The 25,654-nt window shown below is 50.2% G+C and overlaps 1 protein-coding gene across 6 annotated transcripts; it reads left to right on the top strand.

The window, feature by feature from the left end:
* Window positions 1-3,541: 3,541 nt before the first annotated feature.
* SEPTIN8 (septin 8) lies at window positions 3,542-18,103 on the top strand. 6 transcript variants are annotated; one of them, XM_077768613.1, is made up of 9 exons: window positions 3,542-3,657; window positions 4,649-4,844; window positions 5,191-5,371; window positions 5,891-6,052; window positions 6,629-6,725; window positions 6,919-7,087; window positions 7,312-7,444; window positions 7,540-7,730; window positions 10,403-12,824. In XM_077768613.1, exons 2-9 carry the CDS (start codon window positions 4,678-4,680, stop codon window positions 10,443-10,445), a joined length of 1,143 nt encoding a protein of 380 aa, XP_077624739.1. In that variant the 5' UTR covers window positions 3,542-3,657; window positions 4,649-4,677; the 3' UTR covers window positions 10,446-12,824. The 6 variants fall into 6 exon arrangements, with proteins under 6 accessions (XP_077624739.1, XP_077624735.1, XP_077624734.1 ...); XM_077768609.1 differs by lacking the exon at window positions 10,403-12,824 and adding an exon at window positions 16,756-18,103 and having other exon boundaries at window positions 3,576-3,657; XM_077768608.1 differs by lacking the exon at window positions 10,403-12,824 and adding an exon at window positions 16,759-18,103 and having other exon boundaries at window positions 3,576-3,657; window positions 5,185-5,371.
* The last annotated feature ends 7,551 nt before the right edge of the window (window positions 18,104-25,654 follow it).

The following is a 25,654-nucleotide window of genomic DNA, read 5'->3' as shown; positions in this document are numbered from 1 at the left end:
ACACTTTTTCCTTCCCTTCCTTACTCTCCTCACTTTCTCTCTGTTCCTCTGCACTCAGAGTCTCACTTTGGAAACCCTAGCAGTCAGAATGTCCGCAGTTGCAAGTACCGGATAGGCCCACTCAACTAGCTGAAGCAGTAAATGGGAGATACAGCCGGAGGTAAAGGGAAAAGCCCAGAGGTAGAACAGGCACTGGCTTTCTCTCTTCTGTGATTTTCTTGGCGCTGCCATCCTCTGAGTGGGTGATAGTGTTATGCCAGTCCCCCTAGTGGTCACAAGATGGTCGTAGAGATTCACTCTGGGTCGCTCGTGTGTACCTGAGCCAGCCATGGGATTGCGCTGATGATGGCTCAGAACTATTTGGACCTAGCTTTAGAGTTGGAGCTGAGGTCTTACCTGCAATGTGCAGGGCATTTGTAGGGCCACCAGGCAGACACTGAGAGATCTGAAATTTCTTTCTGATTTGTATTAACTGAGACTTGATGGTGCTGCTTTGGGGGCTGCCTGCTCCTTCTAGGCTGGGTCTGCAGAGACACCTGGTTCAGACACTTTGTAGTGAGCAGTGCACGTTGGATCACATGTTGTTGATGCCAAATATAGGATCAGAGAGGTTGGCATTAGTGAGAGTCACACCTCAGCAGAGTCAAGAAGTCAGGTCTGTCTCTGGAAACGAAGGAACAGCAATCTGCTCTCCTCAGGACCAGAGGCCACTCTTCTGTGTGTATGCATGTGGGTGTGCACGCACGCCCTCGAGATCAGCAGTCCCGTGGTCCCTGAGGCTCCTGAGCAGGCATTGATTGCCTCAGCCCTGTGGTCCCTGGAGTGATGGGGTGCAGCCCGGACAGCAGTCTGGGGACAAGCACCTCCCTGTACTCCACATACTTCTCCAGAGAGAGCGGAGTTGCGTGGGTGAAGGCAGCCAGGGCCAGCTGAGCAAGGATAGGTGGACTTCTGCAAAAGTCCCCACCCCAGTGTTGCTCTGAGCCTTTGGAGCTTTGAACTGTGAGGAAGTGGGGGAAACTCAGGACTAGGATGTCCTCTGTCTCCGTGCAAGAACTCTGTGGCCGAGTGTGCACACACGTGTGGTTCCCACACACGGCGGACGGGATGGGTTTTGGCGGCACGCTACAGGATGTTGGATTGCATCCGGATTGTGTCACCCTTGGAAGAAGAGGATGAATAAACACATAGCCTCTCTGCAAGCACAGCACGCCTTAAATTTTGGAGATTTTCTGTCTCGCCTGCAAAGAAAAATGCTCTAGACTCACTCTTCTGTCCTCCATTTGATCCTGAAGCTGCCACGAGCAGGTGGAGCCGAGACTAAATAATGAAGCTCTGTGTGAGGTGGGCAGATGCCCCTGATGCCGCAGCAGTTGAAGACAGTGTTCAGTAGTTTATAAATGGCAGCATTGTCTAGCATGTCGGGCATAGTGGTGGGAGTGTGGGGAGCGAGGAAAGCCTGACCTCCCCCAGCCTGCAGCCATCCTCGGGGAGCTTGTGGAAGAATCGGAAAACCGGGAAGTGTAAAGAAAGGAAAACTTATATTGCATTGAAATGGGGCCACAGCCAAGTGAGGGGTCTGGAATGTAGGTATACGGAGCCAGGATGGAGAGGGTGCTAGGGAAAAGGGAGCCTGAGCTCTGGAACCTGGAGAAGGGGACCCTGTTGGAAGAACAAATTCAGAGGTAACCTGGCCAAGGTTGGGAGGAAGGCCTCAGACCATGCTGGGCCTAGGATGTTGGACCTGACCCAGCATATCCTATGCCCTATTAACTGTTTCTGATGAGGGCACCAGTGAGAGGAAGCCACCTTTGGGGCATCTTTGTTGGGTTATGTTTGCAGCCCTGGAGGCAACCTGGGCTTGAGTGGGGAGGTTGTGACACGATCCCCTTGACACAGGGGATATGGAGAACGGGTCAGCTGTAAAAGCAGAGGCTCTGTGGAGAGAAGGTTATCAGAGAGAAGATTTAGAGGTAACCCTGACTTGTTTGAGGAAACAGTACCACTGCTCAGAGGGTCCCTGTGGAGGCTAGGCTACCAAAGCACACACCTGGCCGTCATCGATACAAGGCTACAGTGACTGAGCAGGGATGGGGGTTGAGTGGGAGAGCATCATTAGTCAAGGAGAGAGGGTGGAGTTTATGTGGCAGGGGGCTCTGGTGGGGAGGAAAGAATGTTGGAGGGGTTCAGGCTGAGTCAACAGGCTGCAGCTACGAAGAAGTCAGAATGCGCTCAGGTGCCGTCGAGATCCCTCTGCAGGGGGGCAGGCACCCGGGGCACCCACTGTTTGGTCTCCACATTGGCGTGAGGGCTGCCACTGTCCTACCGATCAGTAGCTCCTGGGGCTGCCTCCTTCTGGGCTTGTTTCCGCCCCTCTGGAGCTGTGGGCAGGACGGCAGGATGGTCTGCACACCCACTGCCCTTGTCTGTCCTTGCTCTTTCTGGTGGGCAGTCAGGGCAGAGGGGCTCAAGAATAGAGGAGACGTGTTTCTGCCCAACTTGGAGCTGTTTGCAGCCTGTCCTTAAGAGGGCCAAACCCAGGAAAGCTGAGCCTGGGAACCTTCCTTTGGAGGACAGCATTTTATCCCCATTCCCAGGGAAGCCGAGAAATCATCTGCACCAACTGGCGTCTGACCTTGACCCTCTGCCTCGGGTCCTGCTGGTTGCTTTTTATAGCTGCGGGCCAGCTCCAGGGGCCCTGGCTCACGCGGGACCTGCTGCCTGCCCCTCTCCTGAGGCCAGGCCTCCATACTCTCATCCAGAATCCTTTGTCTAAACAACCAGGGCTGGAGTGGGTGTGGGAGGGTGGTATAAGCCAAAGCCTGGGAGACCCTAAAAACCACTGCCGAGGCAGGAGGGATGAGGCCTCAGTCACGACGCCTCAGACACTAGCCTTGAGACCCAGTGGTGGGTGTGAGGGAGCATCAGCCCCTTTAGCGGGGCCCATTTGTACACTCCATGCTTGGGTACATGGGGAACAAGGGGCGCACATGGAGAGCTGTGAGCCTGGCCCAATGAGGGAGGGCCCTCTGATGGAAATCAGGTGTGAGGGGGTCGGACCAGACCCGCTTCAGTAGGAGTATCTGTGTGGTCTGAGAGGGGGCCACAGGAACACACCCACCATCCAACTTTGGCCTCTTAGAAATCTTTATTTAAGATGCGGGGACCATCTGGGGCCTCTTCCTGGGCAGGAGGCCAGGTGAACCCTCAGGGGTAGCAACCAGGATAGATGGTTCCCTGGGCCACCTGTGCCAGGGATGCCCTAGACCCAGGCATCACTTGCCAGCCCAGGTAGAGAAGAGCCGTGGGAGAAAGCCCTTTTCTGGGACGGAATCAGGGGCCCTTAGGCACATTGGGGTTCCTATGTGGAAACTTGTCCTGGAGTTGAAGCTCTGGCAGACTCACACTATGTCCTGAGATTTGCTAAGAATCAGACAAGAGCAGGGGGTGGTGCGTGTCCCTGGGGTTTAGCCTGTCTTCACGTGGTCCCTCTTCCCCGGGGGGCTCACTGCCTTGTCCTTTTTCTCTCTTGGCAGAATGCAGAGCCAGAGCCCCGGAGCCTGTCCCTTGGTGGCCATGTGGGTTTCGACAGTCTCCCGGACCAGCTCGTCAGCAAGTCGGTCACACAGGGCTTCAGCTTTAACATCCTCTGTGTGGGTATGTGTCATATTCTGGCCAGGGGGTGGCCCCAGACAGGGGGTGGACAGGAGCCTTCCAAGGGATGGAGTGAGCTCTGTGCCCTGTCTGCTTGTGGAACTACAAGGGACGTCCTAGGCAGACAGACACTTTGAGGGTCATGGTGAGGATTTGATTGGTGTCTCTGCCAGGGTCAAGGACAAATCTTGGGGGCCCGACTCCGGTTGCCTCAAAGAGTGAACAAGATCAGGCGTGTGAAAGTGCTTTGTAAACTGAGCGTATTTATCACAGAGGTTTAGATTTGTGTGTTTATTTTAAAAACATTCACTCTGTGTTTCTACTGTGTGTCAAGAACACTATGGTAAACGAGACTGTCCAATTACAATATCACGTAAGAGCTCCAGCACGCATCTGAACAAATACAGCCCCAAACAGGGAGGCTCTGAGGGGTTACGTGAGCCTCAAGGTCAAGGGTACAAAGAGCTCTGCCACACCCTCCACAGGTGCCTAAGCCCTGGCATCTGCTGGTCTGTGGGTGCCCCTCAGGAAGCAGCCTGTCCTGAACCGGAAAAAACTAGATGGAGCAGGAGGCCCCTGATGGCTTCAGACCCTGGCCATGCTGGGCTTATGACCAGCCTAGGCCCAGGAAGGGTGGTGTGCAGAGCAGGTGATGGGTCCCATTGAGGCCAGTAGAGGCTAATGTCCAGTGGATCTCACAGCTGCCTGGCTCTGCCTCTTCCCCACACCCTGAGGAAACATTTCTCACATCCCACGTAGCCATGGCTTATGTCCAAGTCAGCCTTTTGGGTGCTTTTTCTTCCACAAGAAGAAAAAGAAGAGGTGGCTCCTGGGGACGGGAACAGCGAGGGATGGAGTTGGAGGCCTGCCCCTCTCTCCCTCTCTTCTGCATGGAGCCTGAGGGTGCCTGAGCCCCACCCATCCTAGCCAGCATCCAGGAACAGCCCCGTTTCTAACCTTTGACATCTCCTCTCCTCTACTCCTTACTCCCCAGGGGAGACTGGCATCGGCAAGTCCACACTGATGAACACGCTCTTCAACACGACCTTTGAGACCGAGGAAGCCAGTCACCACGAGGAATGTGTGCGCCTGCGGCCCCAGACCTACGACCTCCAAGAGAGCAACGTGCACCTCAAGCTGACCATTGTGGATGCTGTGGGCTTTGGGGATCAGATCAATAAGGATGAGAGGCAAGAGGCGGGAAGGGCGGCTCTGCCTACCCTCATCTCCCTCTCTGCTTCCCCCACGGTGGTCTTGGTTCTAACTCTCTGCTCAAGCACTCTTCCCTTCAAGCTGCCCCCATACGAATCGGCAAGCCCCACACTCCATGGGGGCCGGAGGAGGGCCTCTTGGGGAACACCTGAGGTCCTGAGGACCCCTTTGGAGGTTAGGAGATAGGGTCAGCCACCTGTACTTAGCTAGACAGGCAACCCCAGTCAGAAGCTGCTTGTCCCCACAGAGAGCAGGCTGGGGGCAGCCCCATGCCCTGCGGCTCAGTGCCTGCCTCCGGAGTGATGGAGCTGTCTCTAGTTACAGGCCCATAGTTGACTACATCGACGCGCAGTTTGAAAACTACCTGCAGGAGGAGCTGAAGATCCGCCGCTCACTCTTCGACTACCACGACACGAGGGTCCACGTCTGCCTCTACTTTATCACACCCACAGGGCACTCCCTCAAGTCCCTGGATCTGGTGACCATGAAGAAACTAGACAGCAAGGTACCACCCCCCATACTTGTTCCCTGGTCTTCATCATCCTCTGCTGGGCTGGGGGCTGCAGAGGGACTGCCCGCTGTGGTCCTCAGGGGCTCTGCTGCTTAGGGGCCTGCAGATAGCCCCTGGGCTTGGTCCCTTCTCTTTTCTCTTGCATTTGTTCCTGCTGCTCCAGTGGGTCCTCATCACCCTGGGCTCTCTCTGGAGAGCTCTGTCTCCTCAGTCTGGTCCTGAGCCCCTTCTAGCTGAATTATTTCTTATTTTAAGGTCAAAGTTGGATTTGCCCAGAGAACTCATTTTAGGGCTGGGTGGTGTTTTGAGGGAACCAGGGCCGTAAGAAGCACCATAGTCAATTGTTACCACCCATTAGAAAGGCTCCAGGTGGCTGGGTTCAGGCTGGGACTGCCCGTCGGAGCAGCTCCATCTCTCTGGCCTCCTGCCCTTCTGCCCAGGGATGTGGCCTGCGCAGGGCTGTCCACAGTCAAGGAGAACTAACCTGTGGCCCCTCACCCCTCATCCTGGCAGGTGAACATTATTCCCATCATTGCCAAGGCTGACACCATCTCTAAGAGTGAGCTCCACAAGTTCAAGATCAAGATCATGGGCGAGCTGGTCAGCAATGGGGTTCAGATCTACCAGTTTCCCACTGATGACGAGGCTGTTGCGGAGATTAATGCGGTCATGAATGTGAGCATTGGGCACGGGCCTCGGGGCCAGAAGGGGCTTGGAGCCGGCACATCTGTGACACAGCCCCAGAGACTCTGGCTCTCAGGATTCCAGCCTTAGCTTCTTCACGAAAGACGGGTGGGCATCTAGAAGCCAGCTAGTCCTATATCCTACGGGCTGGAGATGGGAGGAATTGGGTATTGGGCTGGTGCTGGGCCTTTCCCAAGCTTAAGTTTCACAAGATAAGGATGCAGGGCAGGAACTGAAACCTGTAAGAGTAAGCAGGCAAGATGCCAGAGCTTGGGGACCTGGAGGAAAGCCAGGCTCGCAGGTCCTGTGAGGGGGGCCTCCAATGGCCCCTGGGGAGCCCAAGGGCTGAAAGAAGCCCTCAAATGTGAGGCAGATGGGAGTGCAGGTTCAGCCCACTCTCCTATTTGGAAGTTCTAGGATACTTCTCCAAAAGAGAGCCGGGAAGTAAGCATCTAGCCAGGCCTTGTTCAGGTCTGGTAAACCCCTCCCTGGGGCCAGGACTTTGAGGGAGGGTCTGTCCATTAGTCTGTCTGCCCAGTGGACACCCATACTTGGGCTCCTTTCCAGGCACACTTGCCCTTCGCCGTGGTCGGCAGCACCGAGGAGGTGAAGGTGGGGAACAAGCTGGTCCGAGCACGGCAGTACCCGTGGGGAGTGGTGCAGGGTAAGTGACTCGGGGAAGCACATCTGCAGGTGGGGGTCCTAAACTCAGTCCCCTGGCCTGTGTTCCCTGTGACCATCCAGTGCCTGTGCTGCCTCCGGAGCCTGCCTGTAGCACTTTGACTGTTGCCCTGTGCCCTTTCCTCCCTGTGCCCATCTGTGTGCTTGCCTAATGCCCCACGGGCCTGTGCTTTCAGTGGAGAATGAGAACCACTGTGACTTTGTGAAGCTCCGGGAGATGTTGATCAGGGTGAACATGGAGGACCTCCGAGAACAGACCCACAGTCGGCACTACGAGCTGTACCGGCGCTGCAAGCTGGAGGAGATGGGCTTCCAGGACAGCGATGGTGACAGCCAGCCCTTCAGGTGACATCCCGCGTGGGGCGTGAGCTCGTCTCCACAGTCACAGGCAGGCCTGCCATGCCGGCAGCTGCACCTGGGTGGTGGTGGGGGTGTCTCGTGAGCCAGGGAGAGGGGCGTGGGGACCCCGGCACCCCCACACCCCTCCCGTGCCTGCGTGATGCCCCTTCTCTGGCTCTGCCCCATCCCATCCCGCGCAATCCCACCCTCTTCCCTGTGGGTCTCCACAGCCTGCAGGAGACTTACGAGGCCAAGCGCAAGGAGTTCCTGAGTGAGCTGCAGAGGAAGGAGGAAGAGATGAGGCAGATGTTCGTCAACAAAGTAAAGGAGACAGAGCTGGAGCTGAAGGAGAAGGAGAGGGAGGTGTGTGCGGGTGCTGGTCGGGGTGAGGCCGGGTGAGGGAGGGCGGGGCCTGGCCCGGCTCACAGGAAGCCCCGCTCCTCCTTTTCTGCTCCCAGCTGCACGAGAAGTTTGAGCACCTCAAGCGGGTCCACCAGGAGGAGAAGCGCAAGGTGGAGGAGAAGCGCAGGGAGCTGGAGGAGGAGACTAGCGCCTTCAACCGCAGGAGGGCCGCGGTGGAGGCCCTGCAGTCCCAGGCCTTGCACGCCACCTCGCAGCAGCCCCTGAGGAAGGACAAGGACAAGAAGAAGTAGGTGGTGGGCCTCCTGCCCACGCTGGCTCTTGGTCCCTCCTGGGCGCCTGCTCTGTCCTACTCCTGGCTCCTTGAGTCTCCTTTGGTTCTCACCCATGCTCTGCCTGGTCACCATTTGGCTCTCGGTCCCACCTGCTTTCCCCACCTCATTCTTGCCCTGCTTTCTTTTCCTCTCACTGGTGAGCTTGATATCTCAGGATACTGGGTATTTGTGCATGCTCTGTCTTGCCCAAGTAACCCCTTGTTACCCCTCCTCCCCACCTTTCCCTTTTCCTCTCTCTCTTTCTCTCCGTCTCCCCCCTCCCCCGCTCTGTGTCAGGCTCTCTCTCTGTNCCAAATAGGCAGGGCGTATAGAGGTCTCAGGGAGGGTCTTTCAAGCCCGGAGAGGGGCCGGACTGTGGATGTCTGCATTTCCAGATTCCAAAAGTTCCTGTGGGTTTTGCTCAGGCAGGTGTGGTGCATCCTCCTCAGTCTCTGATCCAGTGGATGCAGGATCCACATCGGTTGGCAGGTGGATGCTTGAGCCCAGACAGCACTGGCCCCCTGGGCACTCTGCTCACTGCCTGGTGGAAGGAAGGACAGCAGCTCCCTGAAGGGGCTCTGGGAGTCCTGCTCCAGAGAGGAGCTGCCCTTCAAGTAGAAGTTAGAGTTGGAGGAGGGAGGACCAGGGAGAGTAAGGAGGCTTTTCCCAGCCTCCAAGAGTGCAGTGAACCTCTTGGCCAGGTGGGGGCAACTCTGAGTCATGTTTCTTCTGCTTTTTTCAAAGCCTCATTTCACATTCTCAGCTAGAGTCCAGATGCCCTGGTTCCTAGGGGTCTCCCACCTCCACCCACCCCATTCAGTGTCCCGTACCTCATCACAGTGTGCGATCTCATCCATCCCTGCCTCTCCCTGCCCCTGGCCTGGGTCAGGTACCATCTTTCTCTTGTCAGCCGAGGAACTAAGCAGGTGATTCCATTTTTGCCCTCATTCTCAGGTTCCTTGGACTCCCATGTCTTCTTGGAATGTTTGGGAATGTGTGTGCTCAGGCCCTTTCTTTCCTTGGTGGCCTGGAGGCTTGTGGTTAAGGCCGTGCAGCGCATGGCCAGCCGTGGCTCTGGGACGCTGTTTGTGGCATCGGCACTCTCCCCTCCCCCAGTATTGCATTCCCCACACCCACGCACACACTGTCTTACTCTCACTCCAGCCCGTCACATGCACAGACTCAGGCACATGTCCTCCAGCACATGCAGCCCCCAGGGCACGTAAGCACAGACACATCTAAGGGAAGAAAAAAAAACTTCATGAGCTGCTCCATGGGGGAGATGAGGGGGACAAAGCCAGGCATTTAGAAATGAATGCTAGTTCTTATTCCTAAGGCCTGTCCTCTGCTTTGGGACAGACTCCCCCCTCCTTTCTATAGTCTCCCTCATCCTGCTTCCCGGTGGCCCCACCCCATCTGCTGGCACTGTTGTCAGAGATGAGCCCCTGCCTGTCCCCAGGGAGGACCCTAGCCTCACATTCCCCTCAGTCATACGAATTTGCTCTCTGCTTTGTGTTTGCTTCCAGCCCCAGCCCCGTGTCCAGCTCTTGGCTTGGTGAGCCTTGGGGCTCTGTGAACTGGACTCTATGTGGGTTTCAAGGTAGTGGCTAGGAATCTGGTTTCTCCTGGAAGGGCTGTGTGGGTCTACATCCCAGCTGTTGGCATCTAAAGAGACTGTGCCCTGCTCCCTGCCAGCTTGGCCCAGGCTATCTTGTTTCAGAAAAGGCAGACAGAGTCTCCTAGGAGATAAGCAATGGGAAGACCACCCAGACCCTGAAGACAAGGTCGTGTGGCGAGGTCATGGCCAGGAGGTGGGGTGCCAGCTGGCTGCAAGGGCCCCAGCACAGCTCTCGGGGTGTGAATTCATCCATGGTGTCGGGTCCCCCTACTCTTCCGGGGTGGCCTGGGTCTGGGAAACAGGTCTTTGCCGCTTGCTGGACATGCCAGAAAGCTTCAGTCAGTTTGGCCTCTGGGAGAGACATCTCCTCCCGTGCTGGCCTTTTGAGGCCAGGAGTGGGGTCGGTAAGGTGGCCAGGAGCGCCCCTTCCTCCCATCCTGGTCTGGGGAATGGGGGGTGCGAGGAGTGTTTTCAGGGGGTGGGGTGGTTTTTCATGACCACCGAGTTGAATTGCTTTGATTGGTTATATGTAGTCTTCAGATTTTAATCCATTTTTGCAAAATTACTTCCCAGTCAGATCTTGACCCTCTACCTGGGATGCCACAAACTGAAGCAAATTCTCTGCTTTGTTCGCCACAAATGCCAAACTGACTGCCCTTTCCCAGCATCCAACTTGCTGTCTTTTGTTTCTGTTTGATTCGGTTGTCTGTGTATCTTTTAATGTGTCTGTTTTTGTTTTGTTTGTTTTATTTTTATTTTTCAGTTAACGCACGCACAGACTTACATGTCAAGAGCGGACTTTAGACTTTCATGTGTTAAGTTGCTTGAGTTACACCTTGTGACCCTTCTCCCATAACAATGGTGTGAGGACGGACTGGGAGCCGGTACAGACTCCAGTGTTTACAGCCTTGCTTTGTCCCCATCCCCACCCCCAGGCTGCCCTAGGCCTGGTGGGCCACCCCTCTCTATGCAAACACGTCAAAGCCATGAATGCTGGAACCCAAAACTGACAAGGTTTATTTTTTTCAGAGCCAGTGGCTGGTCTTCCATTTACAGTGTCACTATTCCTTGACGGAGCAGTCATGTGCCGCTCTAGCGAAGGCCCTGGCCGGTGATGCTCGGCCTAATTGTTCAGCGTCGAGATGGCAACTCACGCGGTGCCCTAGGTGTGGCCTCGTGGTCCGGTATACGTGCTGCAAAATCCACCCAATCCCCCCTCAGTTTAATTTTCTAACCTAGAGCTTAATTTCAATAATAGCTTTTAAGATACTTCTAAATTTTTATTTTGGCACAAGCGTAAAGACAAATAATATCCTCTCCCGTTATTTTCATAAGTAACCCAGATTCCCTGAGTTTTTAAAAACTAAAAACATCTCTAAACCTTTCTTATGTACAAAGTATCCCTATAATATTTAGGGAGAGGTGGGTAATAAACGTCCTGTGATGACAGTGTTTGGAATTTCTTTACGGATGAAAGTGGGGCACGAGCGAGACCACATCCAGCGTTTTCAATGTGGATGTAAATGGAACAGCAGCCCAAAGCCGTTGTCTGTGTGCTCTGCAGGTGCCACCCGTACACAGGGACCGCTCCACGTGTGTGTTAAGTGTTTGACTCCAACTAAGACCCCCCACCCCCCGCCCCAAACCAATCCTGCACATTCCAAATGCAAAGAGTACTCCGCCGGGAAAGTCGTTGTTTTCTGTTTTCCTGGCCGAGTTGCAAGGCAAAGACATGAAGGTGTCTGATGTGTGTGGACTGTTTAAGAAAACACTACCAGCCAAGGAGCTTTCCCGCCTCCACTGCATTCTTCAGGGGATCCTTGTAAGGAAGTACTAGCGGCATCGATTCTCCTACGTTCCCCTTGGTCTGCGAGCCACTGGGAGTATCAGGACTGAGAATATGGCATGATGAAATAGGAGATAAAAATTGAGTAGATGAAGGGATTTCATTTAATGTTGATGGAGCACTGTGCTGGGCACAGGCTACTCAGAGTGACATGCAGCCCTACCCTCAAAGAGCTCCCAGTCCAGTGCACTCCCTAGTCGGAAGCCGTGGGAGGCCGCGCTAATTTATTGTTGGATTGGTCGTTTGTTTTTCATGTCCTCCGTCCTCCTTCCCATCGCTGTTTCCCCCTTTCTGCCTTGGCCTGCTTTACTGATTTCCGGGACCAAGTCCTGGCTTCATCCTGCCCTTCTGAGATGGGGCTCCATTTGGAGTGGGGAGGAGGGGGCGAGCCGTGTGTGTGTCCTCAGAGGCACGGCAGGAAAAAGGCAGCCTTGTCCTCCCTCCTCACCAGGAGCAGAGGAGGTCTCACGGATGCCCAGAGTGAAACTGCTCTGAGTGTCATGCCATGACCAAGGGCGGATCCAGATTGCCAGGGGCTTCAGTGTGGGCATTCAAAAGGCAAGTCAGCGTATACGTAAGGCACATGTGGACTGTGAATGGCTTGATTATACGTCTAAGAGTGTATTCATTTGGGCTGAGGCATGGCGTTTAAGATCGCCTCAGTCAGATAATGTATTTCTGAAGATGAGGCTCAGTGACCCAGAGGATTCTCTGGTTATCTAAGAAACACACACTCCTGGTTCACAGACCAATTTGGGGACAGATTCTGCCACCCATTCACCATAGCTGAGGGCTGCACCTCGGGCATACTGGCAGGTCGGAACTGTGGCTGGTTACCTTCCCGTGGGTGCAGGGCTTACCGGCATCTCTCAGGAGACCTGTCACTCTTATACTTTCTGGGGTCTGAGCTGCTTCCACAGGCCCCATCGGCTTTAGTGAGCCTCGCTGCCCTTCTCCCCGTGCTGTTTGTGTTTGGAAGTCTATTATAATACTTCAGCTGAGACCAAATTAATCCTTGGTGCACAAAATGAGCTTAAAACGTGCCATTATGTAACAAGCTACCCCCGCCAGGGGGCGACCCCTGTCTGCAGGATCTGATTTGCCTTTTCTTTTCAGAATCATCTTTTGGCATTATTAGGGCTGTCAGCGGGGTCATGCCAGCATTTACCATCATGTCACTCATGAGCTACGTTGGTTTTGGGTAGAATCACGTAATTTATTGCCCAGACTGAGACTTTTCAGAGTGAAAGCAGGTCCTGTTAATAATTATGCCAGATCAGCAGGAGTGAGCTGGAACGGGCTCCGGCAGACTGGGATGTATGTTCACCCCGGTCATGGCTAGCCCGAATCGAGGTGGTTTCTAATTGTGCAGACTGACCGCATATATGTTTCTGTGTGTCTGTGTTTGGGTGCTTGTTAAATGGGGCTCATATTACTGGATAAGAGTCCCAAGGGAAGTGTGGCTTGCTCGTCTGTTATGTTAACAAGCTTTTCTAAAACTGCTTCACTTGTTAATTCATTTATTCCTTCATACATTGACTGTTTTTGTTCCTTTCCATTCACTTTGTACTTTTTTTTCCCCATTAAATTTTGCATTTATTTTGAGTTTTTGTGGTGTCTTTTTTGGGCAGCAGCTTTTCTGATTTAACACGTTTCCTAGCCTGTTAGTCTGCTATGACTGTGGTAAAATACAGCTTGTCTTTCCTGTGAACATTGTGGGGTTGATCAGCTTCTATAGGAGTTCTGTTTTAATAGTGACTTCTGCTATGGGCATATGTGAAAAGCTCTGGAATGGGTGTGGGATGGAGGAGAAGTCATAGTTAGGAAAGAGCCTATGGTCCATGAATCATGGGTGCGTGATTGGGTGCAGGACATGAGAGAACGCAAGCGCTGCCTTTTAAGAGTTTACATCCTTGTGGAAGAGGCTTGACATGGGACCACTAACATCTGAGTTCTTATGGTGTGTCAGGCATTGTTCTCAGTTACATTACGTGCATTAATTCCTCTAATCTTTATAACAATCTCAAGATCAGGTACGATTTCACCCCATTTTATAGGTAAGGCACAGAGAGGTAATTACCCAAGGTCACCCAGCTAGTAACTGGTAGAATTGGGATTTGATTATTGGTGGTCTGTACCCTTAATTCCTGAGCTATATCTGCTCCTTGGCAACCCGGTGGGATGATGGAATTATAGTGAAATGTAGCCATAATTAAAGTGTGCAGCTCGACGGTGTGGGTTGGTGGACCTGAGATGGTTTTGTGGAGGTGGGATGCCCTGGTAGGTGAATATTTGGCTGAGGAAGGGCAGACTGGTGGTTGAGGGAAGCGATGACAAGCTTGTGGATCCATTTGCCGAAGAGCTTTCTCTATTGGGCACTAGGTTAATTACTGGGAAGACCAAAATGAGGGGGGACTAAGGTCATGAAGCTGATAGCCCACCAGGGAGACTTGTATGCAGACACCCCTAATGAACGTGCAGCTCAGGTCTCCCTGTGGGGAGGCAGGTAGCAGGGAAGCAAAGCCTTCACTGAGCTTTGAAGGACAAAGACTCTGCAGGAGACCAGAGGAAACAAAGGCCACGTTGGTAGATGGAACAGCATTGTACAACTCAGCTCACCCATCTGGGGGAAGGAATATTTGGACAAGTATTGAAAAGGCCCAAGATGCTCCCCTACCCTGTTCTTAGCCCATCTGCCCGAGTCTTCTCACCTCTCCATTTTCTGCAGCTACAGTCCTTCACCAGTCCCTCCCCTTCTGTAGACAGGGACAAAAACAAGACAAATTGTGTCCATACTTCTCCCACCACGATGCCCAATCTCTGATCTGAGGTGGGATAGGAGTTGCTTTAAAAAAAAGAGAGAGCAGGGCGCCTGGGTGGCTTAGTCGGTTAAGCGTCCGACTTTCGCTTAGGTCATGATCTCGTGGTTCGTGGGTTCGATCCCCGCGTCGGGCTCTGTGCTGACTGCCAGCTCAGAGCCTGGAGCCTGTTTCAGTCTGTGACTCTCTCTCTCTGACCCTCCCCTGTTCACGCTCTCTCTCTCTCTCTCTCTCTCCTAGAAATAAATAAAAACATTTAAAAAAATAAAAATAAAAAAAATAAAAATAAAAAAGAGAGAGAGAGAGAGAGAGAGAGGAAGATGGACCTAGAATCCCAGGGCGAGCCTCAACAGCCTAAAAACTTGTTTCAGACTCCCGAGTGGTTCTTTGGCAGTGCAGAAGTTTGCTTTCACAAAGACAATACAGTCACTAAAAGACAGAGCAACAGGCTGCCCCTTTTCTCAGGACAGGGCTCACAGATGTACCTTCTCCTTTCTCTGAGAGGTTAGCTTTGAGGATCCAGCTTATACGCAGAGCTACCTAGTTAAGAGGTGGAGACATCCCTGCAGTTCAGAATGAGCCTGTTCTCCACCGCTGCAGTCCCCACTCCCAGCACCAGGAAGGAGGCAGGGGGCAGCTGTGGCCCCAGGGGAGTTGCCGTGAGCAGCACATTGTGTCTCCACCTCAGCCTCGGTGCTGGACTACAGACAGCCGTGGCCGGGCCCCAGGAAGTGATATTCCAAGTATATGGGACTATGGAGTCTAAATGCTGGATATCCAGTACATTTAAAAACAAGATTCTGATGAGGTTGAAAGGAATTAAGGTTTATTTTTACAGAAGCTCCAACAAGCCAGTTTGTGTGGAGAACAGGTAGAGATTCACACAGACACTATTAGTGGTCTCTGACCACTCTGCCTCTAGTAGCAGGTTGTATTCCTCACGGCTTAGCCTATTTACAAAAAACTGTTCACAGTGGCAAGACTTCACAAATGACTGCTAAATGTGTGGTTCAGTCATTCATGTCCCCGACACTGCTTACACAGCTTCGTGGGGGCAGCTCCGCCTGCTGGCCTCGCCTGCCCGGACAATGGCTCCATAGTGTCCTGCTGTCCGAGAGACAGCTGACTTCTCCCTCACAGCCGTGCGAGTCATCTCCTTCTAGCGGTAAGGTGGTGGGACCAAGCTCAGCCTCAGAACCTGCTCATCTCCACCTAAACCTCTCAGAACTGTTCCCCTCTCAGGGGTCAGCCGCCGAGATCATTCTTGAACATAAAACTCCTCTAAGGTAGTAACCTACTTTGCTTAACAGTAACAAAGGAAAACATGTTTGAAGCTTGATCCAGTTACCGTACATTAAACAAAGTGTATTTTATGATCCAATTCTTATGAACAGAAGACATACGTCATGGCCACGTCAGGGGACATACATTTGGAGAGACAGTCCCATTTTTGCAGTGATGGGCGGGGTCACTGGCACGTGGAGTGCTACACATGTGCTTGGTAGAAGTCTGGGAAGCTGGTAGACCCTGGCCAGCTCTGGTAGGTGGAGCAGCACGAACGAGCTGGTCAGGCAGAACCAGCCTGGCCCTTTGGTCCTGAGCAAGGCCCACTGCTGGCCTGACTCCACTTTCCTTAGGGGCCCACACCAGTCCGTGCTAGAGAGGGAAGGAAAACCAAGCTGCAGTATGAACATCAATTCATTTACGCTGCTCTCAGACCCCTGGGAGAGGAGCGAGCAGGGTCTTGACCTGTCAGATCCTAGCAGGGCCCCCGACCTGCCTTTTTTCTCCTTATTGCCTTCTAAAGAGTCGGGAGCTTTTTCTCAGTTGCTTTTCAGTGCCTTCTTCCTTTCTTGTTACAGGTTCCAGAAAGCCTCGAATTTAGAGGAGTCCCAGCAACAAGGGGTTGCCATGATGCTCTAAAGGGTACTAGGGTAGGGGCACAGAGGCTGGGAGGTGAAACAAAGTTGTCTGAGCCGGTGGAGGACTACAGACTTCCCAGCTGCTGCTTTACAAGTTCCTTGCAGTGGCTCAACTGCTCGATACTGACCTGTAATTAAAACAGAGTGGTCATCCTTGAAGCAGCACCATTTTACATTCCAAATAAAATGCTGAGTGCTTAAATGTTAGCATAGAGTAATTTCAGGAAGGTCCAACCATTCGACTTAAGAGCATTAACCCCACCATCTCAGGGACATCTACCTTCAACCCCAGTAAAACTGTCATTAGTCTAACTATGCATTTCCATCTTACCCTGTCCATCCTCAGGTGTTCTGACCCTTCAATGCCTGACTCATGGGACTCCAGTACCCCGTACCATATAGTCACATAAAAGGGAGGGGTCTGAAATTTACACGCTGCAATATTAAGCTCAGGGGCGCTTCCTCCTGAGCTGGACACATCCCCTGGACCTCACCCCAGCCTCTTAACAAGGGCTACCGTTGAGATAAAGCTCTTGTCATGGTCAAGAAACCCACCCAGTTGGTCCAGTGAAGGAAACAGGTACCCTGTACTCATCCAGAGGGTATGCCAAGTGTGCAGAGCCTAGCCCTTAGGTAGACTCTTCACAGAGTCATCGTGGCCATAACATCTTCTGGAGCCCACAAGGGCCATGAAGGGTGATGTGTGCCATTTTGGGGGCAGAGTACATCAGCTAAAGGGGCAAAACTGAGAGTCTGGTCCGGGGCAAAGTTGATGTCTACCTGTGCTTTCTTTAGCAGATCAGATATAGGAGTACACCAGTCGGGCATGAGCCTCTCCAACTCTAAGGTGATGATGACCAAGGCCAGTGTGGAGCCCTTGAACTGCAGCAGCTGGTGGCCCGCCATACAGTGCTGCAGCTGCCTGGTCAGGGACGCGACGTGGAGGGAAGGATTCCTCTGAGGCAGCAGCTCCACCAAGTGGGGCCAGCCCAGGACCACCAGGGCGTGGAACTAGAGACCGTGGTTTTTAATGTTAGAACAGAAAACCCCATACGTTTCATATATCAATGACCAAAAGTGCAAACAAGTTTAATTTCCATCAGGGAGCATCCAGTGTTGCCCAGCCCCTTTCACTCATTCCCATCCATGGCCCCACAAGGGACTTGAAGCTTAATACTCATTCTGTGGCCAAGCTGAACTTCAGCCTTGGAAAGAAAAGACCATCTGTTTCACGGCATGGTCATTAAGAGCTTAAAGTACCTAGATGACAATGTTTCAGTTCTGAAAAACAGAAGCATACTATTCAAGATTAAGATAGCAGGAAAGTTACTTGTATCTGTTTGACACCGAAGACACTGCAACTTGGCAACAGTGGCCAGTTTTCAGAATGAAACAGCCCTTAGTGATTTAATCTTCATGCTTCCTAACCGACCAAAACCCCATACATTTCCACATTGCATAATTTTGCCTTACTAACAGAATCATTCCTTAAGGATGATCATCATTCCCTAACTAAAAAAATACCAACTAATACGATATTTTTTAAGTGCCAGATCAATATGGTCTAAAGCCTCAACAAGGATCGTGTGTAGGTGAATAAAGACAGCTAAGTGAATGTGTGTAAAGTGTAGCACAAGCAGAGAGCTTTTTATGTACAGTATTCATAGAATGGAAAGTTAAATATTTTTGCAGTGTGTATTTAAAGAGAAACTCACCACAACAGTGCCGTCAAAAAATCTTTATAAAGTTAATCTACTGTCTTTTAGAAGTGGGAGTCTGGTGGAACTGTGTTGGATTTAAGATATCCATTTTCCCTCTTACATGTGTCATGAGCCCTGTGGGTCACCTCCCTGTGGTTCGTGTGAGGACGTGTGCACGCCTGTGCTTTGCCATCCTACGTTGTGAACAGCTGTTCTGAAGGTGCACACATGAGTCTAGGGCAGACTCTGCAAACTCCTCGTACTTACTATGGTCAAGAAGTCAAGCGGCATCGCAATATAGAGGTCCCAGTGCAGTCTGTCCAAAATAGCCAGCTCCATCCTCCGCAGCTCGCCCGGGGTATAGCCAGAGCCATAGTGCTTTATGAAGTCTTTTACGCGTGGAATTAACTGTAAAAAGAAAATAAAGAGGCCAAAGCCCTGTATCATGTCATGGTAACTTGTTTTCTTATCCATGGGAACTGGGCATCCGTGACCCTAGCAGAGTTGTCTTCTAGTGACGTGCCACAGAAAATGCTTCTGACAGAAAAACCACATCGGATTTTGGCCATGTGTCAAGCCCCAGGTAGTTATGACAACGTGTAGTGATTGTCACATGGTCCCGCCCTGCAAACAAGGTTTTGTTTAATTGCAGTGTTATGTTCATTTCAGGTGTACAATATGGTGTTTCAATGCAAACAGGCCTCGATCCACAAACGCGCTCCAGCTCATGCCCAAAGGTGCTTTGGAGGGTGGGGCTGTGCTGTGTCCCCCCCATTCAGCCGCAAGGACTCACCCACGGTTTTTATTCTTATCATTCCTGTTCCCGAGCCCCACCGTGATCACTTGTCATAGAGAGCAAAGGTAGGTCTTTGAGCTTCCTGGTATGCACCAGACAGGCTCACTCACAAAACCTCTCATGGTTTTGGCAACACCGTAGCTACAAACACGTTTCCTTCAACCTTGATTTCAGGAGGTTCGGTTCTGAAAAAACAAGGACTTTTTCCCAGAGAGACTTGTAAGGCTTGTCTGTGAGTACACATTCAAGGACCAGGTAATTCACAGACTAGTTTACTTTTGTAGGTAAACCAAGTATTATAACCTCCACAAACACTTCTTTTAAGGGTCTTTTACTTGATTTTCAGTTGGAAAAAAAGCAACTTTGGAGGGGGGCACACATTATATTCTAATGAACAGGGATTAAAAGCATTTTTAGTGAAGGTTTAGAACTGGACACACAAGCGATTTTTTCTTATCCCTTGCACCCTGAACTCAGCCAAGGGGGCCCCTGTGGAAATGACAGCCTTCACTATCCCTAAAGGGGGAGAGGTTGTGGAGAGGGAAGGAGGGAGGTCCGGGAAGGGTATTGGGAGAAAATCTTTTGAACAGAAACTACGGTGAAACTGCCAAGTTTAACCAAGCCTGAAGCACTTGTGGGGGCATCGTCTCTACCTGTGGCACATGGCCCTCCTGCCTCTCTCAAGAGAAGGGTCCCAGAGTCCCTGAGGACCAGCTTCAGCGACACAGACAAGTCCTTAAGTCTCAACAGGTTTCTAGGCGTGGACATTAGGCCACATGGTTTGGGAGGCCTTTTTCCTAGCTCAATAACAAGTGGTTCTGTTCAGTGGCAGGTGGGATCAAACATCAATCAATAAAGATAGATTGATCAGGTCAGGCCTCTAGGTTTGCTGGACCAGGAAAATTCAGCTGTTTTAAGTGCCCATTTTGGGGTCCTGGGGTCCAACAAGGCTAAAGGTGGCACAGCAGAGATCCTGGGAACTTAATGAGTTTTCCACAAAGCCCACCATTCCTAAGGCCACAGACCTTCCGAGAAGTCTGAGTGCTCCAGTGTAACACTCCTATGCCTCAAAAGCTGCCCGGAGTGGACTCCCGGGGATGCCTACCTCCTCTTCTTCGTTAAATTTGGCAGCAAGTCTCAAGGAAGTAATCATGACACAATGGAGTAATCTCTCTCTTATCTGCAGTAAGGAACAAACACATTTGACCAGAATATGAACGCCAGGAACAAATGGTCAAGCACCAGTGGGTTTCTTTGGGAAATTTAAGTATTTTTTCCCCTTTTTTTTCAAAAAGAGATGTATTTTATTCCTCCACAGGTTACTGCTATGCTTTACATTTGGCCGGTGACTATGCCCCTGATTTCAGAACCACCAATGACTTGTCAGTAATCCTTTGCTAGGGGAATGAAAGATGGTGGGAAGTACAGCACTTTCAGGGAATGCATCATGGCCACAGGCTGCAATGGTCAGATCCAGACAAACACACCCCACCTCATCACACAGTAGGTCCTTTCCCAGCTAAGACCCCTCAGAGGGACAGCCACAAAACATTGAGCCAGATAGGCAGGGTCATGGGATGTAACCCTCAGTTTATGAGCCTCTGAGCATCTGGGAGAGCGCACCTCTCAGACAGCAATCGGGAGCAGAGGTCAGTTTCCTCTCCCACCCTCTGTTACCATCCCCAGAGGCCCCCTACCTTTACTGAAACCAGTAGGCGGCTGAAGGTAGTGAGAGCCAGGTTAAAAGTAGTTTGGGAGAAGTTAAAAATGTTCTGAAGCCCCAGGAGCGAAGACACAACTTCCTGGACCTTGTGGCAGATCTCAGCCTGTTGGAAAGAGGGGATACGGGAGGGCAGGGAAGGTCGTTGGTGGGCAGTGTCGGTCCGCCTGGGTGGGCACAAACCTGCTGAAGGTCACGAGAGGGGATGTGAGAAGCCCCTGCACCTTAAACCGCGATGGGACTAAGTGCCTGCTGCTCAGTGGCTCACGGGTTGAGATGGTCCTCGCGCCCGTGTTGGTCCCAGGAGGTTTTCCAACTCAGGCCCTCTTTCGAAGCACCTAGCAGAGAGGCGCCCTCTCTGCGAGAGGGGCTCCGCGACTGCCGCCTCGTGCCTCGTGCATGGCACGCACCTGGTGAAGGTCCCCGCCTCCAGGGTGCTGCTCACCTGGGTGCGGGCGCAGGTGGAACCCGGCCGCGTCCCGTGCGCGCGCGCGGGGAAGTGGGTGAACGTGGTCCCGGGAGGCCCCGGCTGTGGGGCCCGCTACCTGGGGTTGGCCGCCACGCCAGAGGCGCGCCTCGCGGCCCAGAGCCAGCTGCAGGTGGGCGACCAGCCGGCGCCCATCCAAAGGGCCTCTCCAGTCGCACGGCACCCGCGGGGTTGCGGCCTGGAGGGGTGGCCGCGGGAGCTGCGGACCTGGCGCGGCGCCGAGAGAGGGACAGGCAGCTCGCGGTCCTCCCGGTGACGGCCCGGAGAGCCACGGGTTCCACCAAGGTTGCGGGAGAGGAACGCCGAGGGCAGCTTCGCCCAAACGCGGCTCTGATCTCACCCCTGGAGCCGAGGGTTGGGAGGGGAGCCGCCCGCCGGAGGCCATGGCGAGCGCCGACTCCTGGGTCTGAGTCCAGGCATAGCCGGCCTTTTATAAGCCGGCGCCGGGGCTTGCAGCTGGGGCCGCGCGGGGGCTCGGCGGGCTGGGCGGGCCCCCCGCCAGCCTGGGCGTGCAGCAGCTCCTGGCACGCCCAGCCCGCTGGGCTGTCACACTCGCTCCCACCGCGTGCAGGTGTGTGAGGGATCCCCTCTCCTTTCACTCCCCCCCTCTCCCCCCACCGCCGGCTGAGCGCTTCTTTCCCCACCCGAAACCTCAGGACCGGAGTCCCGAACCCAGGATGGGGCAGCTGGTGAGCATGCCGGCCCTGGAGAAGTGCACCGGACCACAGACCCTGCGTCTTATCTCACAGGAGGGCTTTGGAGCACACAAGACGACGTAGAGAAGCGTCCAGAGCGCTCCTCAGTCAGACAAGCTTGAGATGGAATTCTGACTCTGTGTGATCTCGTATATGGGACTTGGGCTTTCAGTCCTGTTTACTTGTCTAGTAAAAAAGGGCAAAATCTGCCTCACAGAGTAGTTCCGTCATGCATACATTTTTCCGATCAGCAGTTATTCAGTGAAGGCCTACAATGTGTTAGGACATAACAGTGAATAACAGTAGACATGGAATTTACATTCTGGCCAAGAAAGAGATAATAAACATGAACAGAATATACAGAAGTCCCAGCGATTTCACTTTTAAGTATATGCTCAACAGAAATTCATACATGTGCACTAAAAAGACACTTACATAATGTTTACGGTCAGCAGTATTTGTAATAGCCTCAAATGTCCATCAGCAATTGAATGCAATAAACACATTTTTGTATGTTCACACTACGGAATACTACACCACTTGAAAAAGAATGGACTAACGCTACACCCATCAGGAAAAAAAATGTCACAAACATAATACTGAATGTCGAGGGACAGAGACAAAAGACGTCATACTGTATAATTCCATTAATGTAAAGTATAAGAACAAGAAAAACGAAATCTATAACGTTGGGAGTTAATATAGTGGTTATTGTTAGAGGGCAGTGGATAGTGACTGGGAAGGAACACAGGGAATTTCCAGGGAGCGGGTAATGTTCTGTTTCTTGATTTAGATGCTGATTACACAGATGTGTTGGCCCTGTGAAAACTGATCAAGCCATGCATTTTTGATTTGTGCACTTTTCTTTATGTGAGATATATTTTTTATTAAAGTTTACATTACAATAATTTACATTAAAATATATGGGAATGTCAGAAGGAGAAGAAAGAAAAAGGAATAGGAGAAATATTTGAAGTGATCATGACTTAAACTTTCCTTAGGTAATATGAGACACCAAACCACGGAAGCAGGAATCTCAAAGAACAGCAGGCAGGATAAATGCCCCCAAAGTATAGGCATATCATTTGAAAGAAGCTGGGGGGAGGGTGGGGAGATACTTATCTATAAAAGAGCAAAGATGTAAGAATTACATTGCAGTTCTCTTCAGAGCTTGGCAAGCAAGAAGTGGAGCGAAATATTTAAAGTGTTGAGAGAAGAATGCTACCAACTTCGAATTGTGTATCTAATGAAATTATCTTTCAGATGAAGAAATAAAGACCTTTTATATAGAAGATCCTAAGGAATCCATAAAAAACTATTAGAAGTGAAAAGTTTGTGAAAATTCAGAGTACAAGGTCAGTGTACTAGAAAAAAAATTAATTTTTTATACACTATCAATGAACAATCTAAAAATAAAATTAAGAAAATAATTCCAGGGACACCTGGATGGCTCAGTCAGTTAAGATTCCAACTCTTGATTTTGGCTCAGGACATGATCTTATAGTTGGTTGGATAAAGCCTCGCAATGGGCTCTAGTCTAACAGCATGGAGCCTGCTTGAGATTCTCCCTCTTTCTCTACCCCTCCCCTGCTCACACTCTCTGTCTCTCTCAAAATAAATAAACTTAAAAAAAAAAAAGAAAATCCATTTTCGATAGCATAAAAAAGAATATACGTTGAAAACTATAAAATATCACCGAAAGAAATTAAAGAAGACCTAACTAAATGGAAAGGCATTCCATGTTCATAGATTAAAAGACTTGCATCATTAAAATGGCAACACTTCCCAAATAATTAATGGGTAGATTGAGTGTAATCCCTGTTAAGTTTCCAGATGCCTTTTTTTACAAGGTGTTTCTAAAGTGTCTATGGAAATGGAAGGGATTCAGAATAGCCAAAACAATCTTGATAAAGCAGAACGAAGATGGAGGGAGGTCTCATACTACATGACTTCAAAACCTACCACAAACCTATAGCAATCAAGGTGTATCAGCACTTAGTTAGCCATATAGATCAATGGAATTGAATGGAGAGTCTGGAAATCAACTGTCACATTCATGATGAATTGATTTTTGGCAAGGGTGCTACAAGTAAGTAGTTCAGTGGAGGGAAGAATAGTTTTTTCAGCAAATGGTGATAGGACAGCTGGATATTCATATGCAAACAATGAGGCTGTATCCCTGTATCATACCATATACAAAAATAATTCAAAATACAGCATAGATCTAAATGTATGAGCTAAAACTATAAAATTCTTAGAAGAGTAAGTCTGCATGACCTTGGGTTAAGAAATGGTTTGTTAGATACGTCACACAAGTACAATGAAAGAAACAGCAAAATAAAAAATATATAAATTGCATTTGATCTCAATTAAAAACTTTAGAGCAACCCACAGAGAAAAAATTATGCATATTGTGTATCCCAAAAGGGACTTCTCTTTACAATGTAGAAGGAATTCTTCCAACCTTATAATGAAAAGAAAGATAAAATGGGCAAAGGGTTTGCATGGATGTTTCTGCAAAGAAGACATTGAATGGTCAATAAGCAGGTGAAAAGAGGTGCATCATTAGTTATTGAGGAATTGTAAATCAAAACTGCAATAGGGTCCTATTTTACACCAGTATGGCTATTAAAACACACACACACACACACACACACACACACACACAAAACAAAACAAGAAAGTAGCAAGTGCTGGTGAGGATGTGGTGGAATTGTAAACCTCATACATTGCTGGTGAGAATGTAAAATTGCTGGTGGTGTGGCCACTGTAGAGAACTGTTCAGTAGTTCCTCAAAATGTTAAGCGGTACAGTTACTGAATGACTCAGCAATTCCACTTGTAGGCATATTAGATATAAGAGAAATGAATCATGTTCACACAGAAACTTGTAGCGGCAATATTCGTAATGTCCAAAAAGTAGAAATATCCCAAATGTCCATCAACTGACACATGTATAAAAATGTGGTATATCCACACAATGGAATATTACTCAGCTTTAAAAGTAAAGAATTACTGATATATGCCATAACAGGGCTGAAGCTTGAAAACATTAAGTGATAGAAGTCATTCACAAAAGGGCACATATTAAATAATTCAATTTATATGAAATGTCCCAAATAGGCAAATCTATAGAGACAGAAAGTAGATTGGTGATTGCCTAGGGCTGGGATGTTGGCAAGGTTGGGAGTCTCTTTTTGGGGTGATGAAAATGTTTAAAATTGATTATGGTTATGGTCTGTGTATATAATAGAAACCATTTAAGTTCACGATTTAAATTGGTGACTTGTATGATATGTGATTTTATCTCAAGAAAGCTATGTATATGTGTTTACATAATACATATTATATATACAGTGTATCAGATGGTGATAAGTACTATAGAGAAATATGAAATAGGGAGAAGGGATAAGAAGATGGGTGTGAAAGCTGAAGTTTTAAGTAGAACGATCATGGTAGGGGTCATTGAGAAGGTGATATGTGCACAAAGACATTCTGAAATTGGTGATGAAGTCACGAGGATATTTAGGGGGAGAGCTTTCGAGGGCTTAGGCTTGGATATGAGCTTTGTCACTGCCCATACGTTTGACCTTGGACAGGTTACTTAATGGCTCTGTGCCTGAGTTTCTTTATCTGTAAAATAGTTGTTCCTATTTTCTATTAAAATGACTAATAGTACCTATTTCAAAAGGGTTTCATATAGATTAAATTAATAATAAAAAAGAAAGTAAAGCACTTAGAATAGTACACTGGCACTAAGTAAAATGCCTTATAGATGTTTTTATTATCTCTTACTGCAAGTGCAAAAGCTCTTTCGTTCTAAGATGGAACCATGCCCGGAATGTCCACTGAACCAAGGAGGCCAAGTGTGGCTAGTGCAGAATAATGAACAAGAGGGAAGATTGTAGGAAATGGGGAGAGGGCCTGTGACTTTCAGTTTGTGAGACAGGAAATCATTGGCAGGTTTTGAATAGAGAAAAGACACTATCTGATTCATGTTTAAACACCATCTTTCTGGCTCCTGTACTGAAAATACACTAAAAGAGGACAAGGATGCACTCAAGGAAACCACTTTTGAGCTGTTGTAGTAATACAGATGACAGGTGATGATGGTAATGAGAAGGGGTTAGATTATGGTTTTGCTTTGAAGACAGTAACACAAGCTCTACAGAAAGATTGGATATTGGATATGAGAGAAAGAGACTGGTTTGACCTGAGCAATTGTCAGGATTCAGTTTAGATTTATTATGCAGAGGCAAGTCTGAGAGGGCACCTTTTTTTTTTTTTTTGTTTTTTC

Source organism: Crocuta crocuta, unplaced genomic scaffold, assembly GCF_008692635.1.
Source record: "Crocuta crocuta isolate KB4526 unplaced genomic scaffold, BGI_CrCroc_1.0 scaffold64, whole genome shotgun sequence".
NCBI lineage: Eukaryota > Metazoa > Chordata > Mammalia > Carnivora > Hyaenidae > Crocuta > Crocuta crocuta.
Note: the sequence above shows the minus strand (reverse complement) of the source record. Positions and strands in the feature narration are given on the sequence as shown.